Source organism: Lingula anatina, chromosome 3 (genome assembly GCF_051362555.1).
Source record: "Lingula anatina isolate TDL-2025a chromosome 3, LinAna3.0, whole genome shotgun sequence".
Classification (NCBI taxonomy): domain Eukaryota; kingdom Metazoa; phylum Brachiopoda; class Lingulata; order Lingulida; family Lingulidae; genus Lingula; species Lingula anatina.
The window spans coordinates 10,427,570-10,439,819 of NC_141769.1; the positions used below are offsets into that span (position 1 = coordinate 10,427,570).

At 34.5% G+C, this 12,250-nt stretch overlaps 1 protein-coding gene across 1 annotated transcript in view; it reads right to left on the bottom strand.

Moving 5' to 3' along the window:
* Positions 1-46: 46 nt before the first annotated feature.
* LOC106170534 (dachshund homolog 1) overlaps positions 47-12,250 on the bottom strand; it is a 28,915-nt gene continuing 16,711 nt past the window's right edge. Inside the window, exons 2-10 of the mRNA XM_087008173.1 lie at positions 6,962-7,098; positions 6,535-6,727; positions 6,182-6,282; positions 5,601-5,741; positions 5,047-5,253; positions 3,300-3,383; positions 2,969-3,127; positions 2,461-2,550; positions 47-2,091 (exon numbers count right to left, since the gene is read on the bottom strand). Of these exons, the coding sequence (XP_086864299.1) occupies positions 1,973-2,091; positions 2,461-2,550; positions 2,969-3,127; positions 3,300-3,383; positions 5,047-5,253; positions 5,601-5,741; positions 6,182-6,282; positions 6,535-6,727; positions 6,962-7,098 (1,231 nt within the window). The 3' untranslated portion in view covers positions 47-1,972. The remainder of the gene's footprint in view (positions 2,092-2,460; positions 2,551-2,968; positions 3,128-3,299; positions 3,384-5,046; positions 5,254-5,600; positions 5,742-6,181; positions 6,283-6,534; positions 6,728-6,961; positions 7,099-12,250) is intronic.

Genomic DNA, 12,250 nt, shown 5'->3' on the forward strand with positions numbered 1-12,250 from the left:
AAGATTGTAAATGTGATAACTTTAGGAAAATCAATAAGACACTGCATACAACACCAATGTGTGATAATTTTATTTAAAAATCATGGTATTTTACAATTATTATAATGATTGGAACACTGAACATCCCACTACGTCATGTACACTTTAACAGGAATCCTCTACAGCAAAATCAACTAATTTCTATTGGAGACATTAGTGGAGAGCCAAAAATATACATTAATCTTACATTCAAGACAGATGAAATAATCCTGATTTATTATAAATGGTCACTCTAATAAGAATACTGGAATAAAAGCCATTAATATACAGTGTAACAATGTTCTTTTGCAAGATGTCACCATAATGTGAAGATGCCTATCATGTAAGTGAACCATATAAACTTGAGTTAGATTCGCCCTGCTTTTGTCTTTCTTCGTTTCTTTTAAATATCAACTATAATACAAGTACTATGTCTATTTTTAACCTGACATAATTACCTAAAAAAATTCTAAAAAATTGAATCTTTACATATGGCACTCTGAGAGTTATTATTACTTATTTTAATCAGGCTTTACAAACATGCCACTGATACATATGTACTGCTTGACAAGCATATAATGAGGGAATTTTTTTATAAATGAAGTAATGAAACAACAGTTAATTTTATATTGTACCAACTATGTTGAAGAAATGTATTGTGGTTTGTTTCTCGAAAAACTTCTATCATAAAACAGTCACAGAAACTTAAATGTTATGAAATTAACAGGATTCACATATTTAAAACATGTTTACAGAAAAGGTTCTGATATAAACTTATAAGCATGTCATGTTTTCTGTGAAATTCTGGGGCTTTTTTTTTTGGGGGGGGGACTACTAGCAATACACTTTAGTATAATACAAAACGATACAAAAGTTTCTTTATTACACAAATATTAGATCAAATGCAAGTTTATCTCCTCATTTTAAAAAATACCCATAAGATACAGGTAATCCCACTAAATATAAAATGGCCTCCCTAAAGCTTGTTTTCTGTTGTCATCCCCAAATCTGCAAATATTTGTACATGAAAAAAACTTGACTGAGTTCAAGCTAACAAGGTGACAACACTGTTCTACCATAAAAATGTACATTGCTTCTTCTGTACACTAGTTACCATCAAACTCGTTGGTTTCTATTATTTTTAAATATATCATGGTTGGCACAGGTATTCACATATCTACACATTCGTTTATCATATTGTTCAATGAGACTAGCAGAGTACAAAAGAATCTTGAAAAATGACATGTAATTACACATCTATGTACTTGACTCAATGTTTCAGACAACCTAGTAAGTTTTTACACAATTACACAATGTTGGATAATGTAATTGGTTGACATTTTTTCTAAGGAAATTTTAAAATAATTATACACATTTTCAAAAGCCTTATTCAAGTTTCCAGTTAACCTTGTCACAACAAATTGATTACCTTGTAATAAAGCAAAAGATTTAAAAGTCAAGTCCATATTCTTGACTTGTCTACCTTCACAAAGCACAATGGCACAACCACACATTCGTCTCTAGCACAATGTAGTTAATGAAAGAACTATCAAGCTGAAAATTTGTTGTAACATGTTACACTTAGGTAAAGGGGATATCTGTGTTTACTTAACACCTACAACATCTGTATCTATCTGGATTTTAAAGGGGCATCCTTAATGGTGGGTAAAGATGCAATAAGGAGAACCACAATTTCTATAATGTAATTTTCCTTCAGATGTTTTGTTGGGGGTGTCATCTAAGTTGTCTTAAGAAAACCCCATGGTTGTCACAGGGGTTTTAATAATTTCATCTTTACTGCAGTAATGTTCCAACTGTCATTCAAGCCAACTCATCAAAAAACATGTCCACCAGGGGGCAGCACTAATTAATACACGGCTAGGTCTCTTAAAATGCCATTTTGTTCACTGCTTAATAAGATAAAGTTCTGTGGGAACCTTCATAAATGCCTTTATTACACAGGAGTTGTAGGTGCTGCCATTCCTATAGCCATGGTGGCATAGCTCGACATGGCTAGGCTGCTGGAGTGGGGCAGGTAACTCTCTCTCAATGCTTGCAGTCTGGACTGGGCGTCTGAAACAAAAATATACATTGGTGAGTTTCAACATTTTGTACATGTTCGTAGGTACCCTGCTTTTTGGGAAAATGTCTATTTTTTAAATAATGTCAATATTTTTCTTATACCTATAATACTTATCTTTATTTTTTAAATAATTTTAACACACACACACACACACACACACACACACACACACACACCATCTGGAAGTTCCTTTAAGAGTTGTGGTGATGATAGAGTTACTGACATAACCATAACTTTGATAGAGTAGGATGTTCATGAAATTTTAAGACTGGTCTGCAAGTACAGTAAAAAGATGGCAACTAAAGTAACAATAGCTCATATGTGTATTCTCTATCTAGATTGTGTCATGGACCCCTCACCTTGTATTTGCTGTGTCCTGTCATCGTGATCTGGGGTACTGTTGTTACTGGTTCTTTCTGTTTCACTTTCCTGCTCTGCTACAGGAGGTTCTAAGTAATATCATATAAAATGTGTTCATTACAAGAATAGTGTGCATTTCACACTTTTTAGTTATAAAACTTCTTGTTTAATTTTAAACAGGAGGCATCTACTTAAGGGATGGTGTGACAAAATAACTAGGTATGTTTTCTTATGATATGTAGTGTCATATTCTTTCATTTGGAAAATGACAATGCTGTTAACAAGAAGATCACATTGTCAGGGAATCAAGTAGTAGGATAAAAGTAGGGAAACACATAGTTCATTTTTGGAAGATCATTTGGTGTCTACTTTAAATCGATTAATCTAAATAATATAGTACCAGTATAAAAGCAATAAACTGAAATAAAGAAAAGGGAAAAGAAGAACAAGAAAAATAGCAAACAAACATCTCAAAAATATCTTAAATAAAAACAAAATTTTGGATACCTGTGTAGGCCTGTAATTTGTCCTGTTGTTCATGCTGTGGTGAAGCTTTGGGTGAGGGTCTGTCCAGTGACATGTTTGGTTGTTTAGACTCCCCCTCTACCTGATCCTGGAGGCGCCGCCGGACTTTCTTCTCTCTTTTCAGCTTCTTCTGTAGCATCACTGAAAATAATGAAGTGATAAAAACGTTGACTAAAGTTGATAAAAAAATCATCAGTCAAAATTCAGAACAAATTCTGTCTGTGTTGTTCCTTAAGCTTAGAAGTAGTGCAAATATTATACAAAAAAGTATGGTGTATTTTCTAACTAACAAAATGTTCACAAATTTGTTTACCTCTACTTCTCTGTTCATCATGTAGTTGTTTTTCCAAAGTTTCACGTAATTCCCGCTCTCGCATTACCTCCATCTTTAGGTCGGCTAAAAAAACATTTACAATTATGAAAACTGTGCAAAAAATAATAAGTTGATAATGCTTTTAATACCGACTTGTTCATATGTAAGATTTTTCTTGAATTAAGAATTTAAAAGAAAAAAAAAACAATAATTTAATCCTCTCTCTTCAAGAAGTCTTGCTGCAAGGTAAAGAGTTAACAGTGTTATCTATTTTCCAAGATTTGAATTATGTATCTACTTTTGTATGAATTTTCAAGATTTGTGTGTTAGAGGCATTAAACTAGTGGTTCTTAGCCAAGTTATATATTAAACATATGTTTAACAATCCAAATCCAAATTATCTCATAAAATACAAGCAAAGTAAAACAAAAGGAGTTTTAATTTCTACTATATTTTCAAAAACCAAGTGGTTTATAGGAGCAAATTTATTCAGTTTTGTTTGTTCTTGTGCAGTGGTGGTCTAAACCACATTTTGGATGGAGACTTGTAGTCTGTTATACAGGAACGTTGGGTTGTTCTAAGGTAACGCAAAGCATCAATAGATTCTCCACTTGTCTGTCCACTAAACTACTCACAGGACATGTGAATGGATGCCCAATGATACAGAAACTGAGAAACTACACACTGTTTCTTATTGGCTCTGTACCATGAATTTTTGTGACTGAGATACAGCATAAAAATTGCTGTTTTTGTATTTCTTTTCCCATTTTGAATAACCTTACCCAACAATTATACACTGGTATTTTCAGGTCTTCAAGACTGTGTACAGAACAACTCATACAACATTTCTACTATTGATGAAAAATAAGCAATTTTCATTTTCATAGGATCAAGTTAAGACCTATTTCTTTGCTGGCAGCCAAAAGATAACTTAACGTAATTTAAAAAGTAAATCTACAAATTCCTGTTAAGATTACGCCCTATATCCTTTTGCAATGCATAAATTGTCTGTTTATTTTTCCCATTGTTCTCATGTTATTTTGTACACAAAGGCCAACTGTGTTCGCTGACTTAACACTTAAGGGAATGTTTTGCCTTCATTTTGTCTCAAGTCTTATGTTACAACAGGAGTTGATTTAAGGTATTGGGAGATTTGTATAGCCCATGAATCACACACTTTATTTTGTTTAATTTCTAATATTTGTCTTTTTTTCACCGGAAACAAGCAGTTCAGGCAGTGTCCACAAAGTGGTATAACATGGCATGGAGAGATTGTTATTACAAGAGTTTCTTTGTTTTTTTGTCTTGCTTGCTGGTCCTTAAAAAGGAGATATGAAAAATATGCTACATCACTTTCCAGTCATTTAGTACATCCATTTTGTAAAAACCAATCACTGTTCATTCATAATTTCTACTTCAAGTTCAAATCAGGCCAACAGCCAGATTTCAAAAGGGGGGGGGGTTCTGAAAAAGTGGACCTTTTACCATGAAACCTTCATGTACCGAGATAAAATTTTAGGGGACCTTTTCTCAGCAAAAAAGAGGGGTTCTTTTGAAACGCCCCCTTCCAGGCTACAGGCCTGCAAACTGACTAACAATGTGAATGCCACTATGATTTGCTGCTTATTGCACACTATTTGATGAACTACTTTCCAACCTTATATATCATTTTGCTCCATAAAAATGAAAAAAACTGAAAAAAATTAGTGTTTCACTCTAAGTCTATTTACAGATGTCACATAATTACCTTTCTCCAAATTGATCTGCCTTTCCCTGTGTTTAGCATTCTCTACTGCCACCTTCAGCAAACCCTGGATGTTCACGAGGAGACTCTCGATAGACGAGATACCTGAACTGTCATTGGTCAGAAGTTTAGATGACACTGTCTGATCTGTGTAATTATTGGCTGGATCAGCAAGTTGTGAAGATGGTGATTTGGGGTCATTGCTGTTTTCTGTAAGATGGATAAAACAGAGTCTACTATTGAGGAAACGCATTTTTATTGTGCTCAATCTTGTATTTTAAAACACAAAGAATGTTTGTAATAATTGAAAAAAACTATTAATAACCATATAGTCACCATAGTCAAAGTTGATTTGTGCACCAAGGATGAGAACTTAAAGTTTAGGAAGTATAATATAGATATAGAGCCTGCATGTGAGATCAGTTTTATGTGAGATCGTTTTAATCTCTCTCTCTCTCTCTCTCATTAATGGCTATTCTTGTCTGCCGACATGTGTTGGCATGATAAATGACACTGTCTCCCCTCCCTCTCTCTCTCTCTCTCTCATATCCACTCACCCTCACTGTTCTCCTCTTCAGAATATTCTAGATCTTCATCATCACTCCTGATGTCCCTGTTCATGCCACTGGAGCCATGTTTGGACAGGTCCAGTGTCTGGCTATGACCATTCATTGTGAGGTCAGTTGGCCTACACAAATCTAATGAAGATAAGGCATATTGTTTATTATGCAAAACATTTTATTAAGAAATGAATATGAATAGTGGCCATTTAAGAAACCAAATTAAGAGCTGTCAAGAAAACTAATCAGACTACCTTCAAATATTGGTACACATCTTCATATAGTTACAGGTTACAATATCCATCATATTTTCTTTTATGTGTGGGGGTAAAGGTTTCTGTTTCTTATATGAGCAAGGGAAAATTCATGATCAAGTACAGCTGGTTGAGATATGTTTACATGAAGACAATTTTGTCCAAACTTCCCAGTAATTCACTGGTTTTAGTCAACTAAATATCCAATGACCACAAAAATCAAAATACTCTTGCATACAGTTTTTTTTTTTTCAAAAAAATAAATATATAGATTAGGGACATTATTCTGCAGAGGACAAAAATGACAATTGGGCCAGTGTCTACCTTCTTTTGCCTGGTAAGCATAATGCCTGTCAGGTTTTCCTGGGGAGTCCATCTGTGGCTCCCCCTGTGGGCTGCGAGCTTCATAACGGTCATCCTTTGTCCTGGAATTGATTTGTAAACATCCAATCTTAATTTTTTATTCCAATACACATTTCGATGTATGGCGTATGGTTTTGGCTATGGACTAGTAGTTACATGCCCTCTGGTTGTGTAAAAATCTTGGACCTTAATGAACTGAAGCTATCAGTGATCAAGAGCTAATTATGAGAGGCCAATTAAAATGACAACTGATTTCTTTATAAAATTCATTTTACTTAAATATAAATGTTAAGCACAATCTTTGTATGCCTTACTTTGGGGAGCACAGGGGTGATGTCAGGGCCTCCCTTGGTGTCAAACTGTCAGCTGGTCTGAAAGGAAAATGATTGGCCATCGCCATGGAAACAGCAGGGTACGCCATCGGATGCTGGAGGTGCATGAACGGAAGCATGGCCAGATGATGTGGATAATGATTGTAGCCATTGGACAACAGGGGTGACTTCTTCTCTGTGAAAAAGAACTCTTAAGATAAGGGATACTGCAATTTTTATGTTGCACTGTGTCTACAAGTTTACATGTTTTACATATTTTTTATTTTTGAAAGCAAAATTCCACATATTATAACATTGTCTAAATTGAAATATTTTCCCAGGCAAAGCAATTTCCTTTTAAATTGTGCTTTCAACGCCTCTGTACAGGATTTCAAGAATATTTTAATTTTATATCCATGCAGTGTAGTACCTGGGTCAGCAAAAGGGTGTTCCCTGTATATACCATAGTCTCCTGAATCTAAACGACTCTTTTTCAGTTTTTGCAAGGTATCTGTTGGACTGGGAGACAGTATGGAACTGCGTTTAGGTGGTCTACCTGGCCGCGCACTACAAATAAAAAAAGACAAATAAAAATATGTAAATTATAAAAACATACTTCACATTACAGAGTGTCTTAAGTTTTTGGGTCCTCAGTTATCAAGTTCAGGAGTGTTTTATGTACTTTGCTGACTAATTTGACAGCCAGTTGGGCAGAAAAAGTTGCCCCAACAGATGGAATGACAACCACCACCACCACTTGGGGGCCCATAGGGGGGGGGAGAGAGATAATAGTTAATGGTACCTGTTTCCTTACTATCTCCTTTTTCATAGAAAATATCAAAACACTAAATCATTTACAGGAAAAACACATTCATCTTGAGCAGAAAACTTTGAATGTCACAAGGAAGTTAATAATTCCCCATAAGTGTACTCTATTTTTTTCAATTCACGAAGATCACAGACCTGGAAAATTCAGAGAGCATGAAATCAATTTGATTTATGTTGATACACAGTGCAGTTAATGGCATATCAGTGAAGTTGTACTGCAATAGTATTGGGTTTAATCAGCCATGCATGAATTACGCAGCTTAAAAGTAGCAGTGAGAACACACAGTAAATGGTTCACAGGTAATCTAATTACTAGGTTCCTCAGAGTGGTTTCGCTTCTCCTCTCAGCCTCAGAATGATTTTTAAAGTGTTACAAACTGTTGAAAACCAATCCAGTCTACTTTGCCATTTCATAAAGGCAAACATTTTTTTTTTTTTTGCTTTCCAAGAACCAAGGCAAACGTACTAATAGGCACGCTAGTAGCATAAATGCTAGTATAGCAAATTTTTCTCTGTTTTATTGATCAGTTTGCAAAAAGGTGCAAAATGGCCAGTTTATTTTACTCTGATCATATCATTCTTAAACTTCCATGCTATCATATCCATATAATACTTGAAGTTGTTACTTTGACTCAATCAGTCCAAAATATGTATGTATAAAAGCATATATATTCATGTCAATTTAATGGCATTGCCTAACACCTTTTTAACACCCTTCATTTACCTGTCACAATACTTCTCCAAACATAATTGGCAAAATTGTTATTATTGTCAAAGACTAAAAAAATATTTGCACGTGCTGCTTTTAACATTAGTTTTGTTTGAAATGACATAAAATCTAAATTTATTTCATTTTTTTTTACAGTTTTGCACATTGCATGTTTACTTTCTCCAGTATCTTAGAAAAATACCATAAATGAATAGACATGGAAATATTTATGTTTCTTTTTCTATTCCATTGTAAAATGCAATATTGCAATAAAGATTTAAAATCTTATTGACTAGTTCCTCAGCTGGCATGAAGTTAAATCTCAGAATAATGGCTGTGACTCAACCTTTAATGAAAATACTGACTTAGTCCATGCAATGTTGGACAATTGTTTATAAATAGAATCACACATCTGTACAGAATAGTTTTGTCATCCCATCACACCAATATAACCCCAATCTAAGCAATAATGTAGCTTCATTAGTGTCACTTAATTAATACTTAATTCATTTCTTTGATAGTGATCCAAGAGATCCTGTGCAGGATTTGTGGGAAAGGCTAGATGTGTCATCTGGGAAAGAAAACGGCAAAACACTGTCACCAAATGATTAATTTTTACCGGAAAATAAGCATTTGTGAATACAATGTTAAGTACACTAATTTTTCATTTTCATAGGGTGCTATTTTTCATAGGACTTAATGAATCGCTATCTTCCCACTTTCCATAAAGATGAATTATATTATATCTTTGGCTTTACTCTGGCTAATATCTCCAAATCCACACTAGGGACTGGCTTATCACATTTTGTGTGCGAACAGCAATAAGAAATCGTTTCATAGCACTCTGGACATCCGATTATTTGATTTGGGTGTTTTGTCTCTGCAGGTGATTTTTCATCTTAATTAACAATGGTAGTTTTGATAATCTAATATAAGGATATGATGAACTTCAATAGACACTTCCCCTTCCCTGATGGTTTATCACTATATGTGGAGATTGTGAGGATGAAGTCAAATGAAGGATTGAGGTCTTCAAGGCAATCACACTTTCCATCTCGTACACTCTCAGTGCATCATGAATGCCTCAGATCAAACATGTTAAAAAGCTTACTGGGCATCAGCCTACAAAACTTGGAGCACCATCACATATATGTGATCCTGTTGCATGAGCAAGTTAAATTACCTCTTTTTTTAAAAAAATTATTAAATTCTGTTTAATGCAGTGTCATTTCAACCCCCCCCCCCCTCCACCTCAGCTGCTTAATGGTCATGAATGGTTAGCAACACCTTGATGATTATGTTCGCTGTTGTGAGTGCTATTTATCACTCAGAGTTGCCAAGAAGACCGTAAACCAAACCCAGAATTCACCTTTAATTGCTGAGCTCAAGTGGAGATGGTACTACAATAAAATCATTTTATTTGCTCATTTTGTAGCCATGATAGGGATGGCACCTGCAACTTTTTTTTCAGTGTTCCACCCTGCCCTTAGGGGGAGGCAGATGGAAACACAAAGAGAAGACTGATACATTTTAACCGTAAAAATTATTTACCACAGCTAAATACATATTAACGTTCAATAACCAAAAATATATTTATAAGGTATATTTCTTAATTTGCATAAATTTTTAATGACTTCAGCAAAGAGCAACAACTTATTTTCATTTTCGACGCGGACAGAAGCACCTTCCCCGAAATATTTTGCCTAATTATCAAAATGACTTCATACCACAGTGACAAGAGCCCCTTTTCCTGTTGCCACCCATTAGCAGATTGCATCTCATACAGAAATATTTCAATTTTATTTCTTCTCATTAAGTCAAGATGATGACATTGGTAGCTATTGTTGATTTCAGATAATGCAGGTGTTCTTTTCTCATGTATATTTCTGACAGTCAAATAAACCTGGCGCCTCCGATATTATTTGCATTTGATGAAACACAACGTAATGATAACATTCAATGGTGAAATAAACATTTCATACTGAAACCCACACTGTTATAACATCTCTGGGCAATATTGCCAATTCAATAAACTAATTTAGGCTTTTCCTTGTGTTTGAGCTTTTTTACACAGTGAGTTTCTTAAACAAATATCACACGTCCATTCATGGTCTTTGAATTTTTTATTTTTATATTTTTGCTCACTGCAAGCATATTTGAGTTCCTTTTTACCAGTCTCATAAAGGTTTTATTCTAAGTGCAGCAAATATTTGAAACCCTATGAGAACGGAACATCATTCACCGGTAGCTCACGGGTGGCAAATGGCACTCATGTTACGTCAAATTATGTTTTATTTAAACTACAGTCGACTTCCTAACCTGAAAAAATTGTTTTCACATGGCAGAGAGAATTGAAATAGAAATTGGTCTGCAATGCAACACCTTTCGTTCTGAGTTAAGAACATGTGAAATACAAACAGGAAGGCATGGATAATAAGAAGCATTCACTCTCTCGTGTCTTTTCTTTGTTATGAGAAATTCAACAGGATATTAAAATGAAGGAAATCATCGTTCTGTGACACAGTCTTTCTGTCATATTACAACCTCTCAATTAATTTAAGTAGTCATCTTTACTGACTGAATTACAGTTTGCTTCTGTTGCATACTTTTGACAGTGTATATATTTACACATGATTACCTAATTTGTGCCTTGTGTGGCTGTCACCTGGCAAACACGACAACATCTGGTATTTGTTCTTCTCATAAAGGATCAAAGGCCCCTCTCCAAATATTGTCAGTAGTCAGTAAGCTGGGAAACAGGGATCAGTGTTTTTAACTACTTACAGTGATTACTTTCAACAAAGGGGCACCCACCACCTTTCAATGCCAACGATACACTATGATATTGGTGATAATACCCCCCTTGAGAAATGAATGCATGAATCAAACTGTCATTAACCACTTTTCTTCCTAGACACTCACTATCATTTTTTTCCAATTAGATATTTTCAGTGATATATCTTTTTCCTAACATGCCTCTCTCTCTCTCTTTCTCTCTCTCTCTCTCTCTCTCTCTCTCAATAAACACAACACAATCACAACACAACACAATCAAATACCTCTCTTCACCCCAGGTTAAGTCTTACAAGTCAAACAACAAATCTATTTTCCTTCGCATTTTCCCTTCTATCTACCTGACCCTAATACATGGGCCAAGTATGCAGTTACACAAAGCTAACCCCCCTCGTAACCTAAACACTCTCGCAAGTAAACTTTTCTTACAAACATTACATAATAAGTTTAGCCGTTACATTGAACATTGTTTTCCACAACATGGTTAGTTTTCAACATGATTTCCACATCAAAGACAATGCAGGTAGGAATTACCATTTCACATAAGCTGAACAAGAATCATAAGCTGGCTAAATATTTATTCATCTATCATAGAGTAGGAAAGGGTGGGCCACTGGTCGGCGAAAATATAGAAAGTAAAATGCTATTGTCAATACAGAATCATAAACTCTATTTGATATCAACATATTGAAGAGGGCTGTACCATTGGGTTTATTATACCGACAAACAATTTCAATTGATTTTGGTTCCACACGATCAATTAACTGTCTCAACAACACGGAGTACACACAGTCTAGTATTTGTGCTGCTTTCACCAAAATCATGATGGATTAGATGGCCATGCAGGTTACTAAGTTTTCCCACCCCAATTCTAGTATTTGACAGCTAAAAGCCACCCAAAACAAAGATTTCCTAGCATTAATGCACAACTCCTAGTATGTATTCAAGATAAGTCAAACAGAATTATGAGTAAATACTACTGGTCAAACACACATTTACATTTTATAATTATTAAGCGGTGCCTTTGAAATTTCTCCTTCAGAAGTCAATCGTTTTTAACAACACTCTAACTGGCTTAGGTGGGAAGTATAAATAAAGGACTCTATTTGTTTTACATGGTGCAGAATCAAAGATGATAAAATATGTAAAAAGAGAAAACAGAAGAGAGTGAAAATTCAAAAAGATGTGTTTGCTCACTAGTTTTCCTTTTTGTCATGAAAACACAGCACTTTTTTCCACAAAACTAATTTTTTTTTAAAACACTTTTTATTAGTAAGTTTTATATGCTCTGTAAGTAAAAGTTTATCTTAATTCAAATCCAATATAAAAACTCTGTCAAGAATATATATATATAATTATACATTTGTCAGCCAAATCCAAAGAACTTTT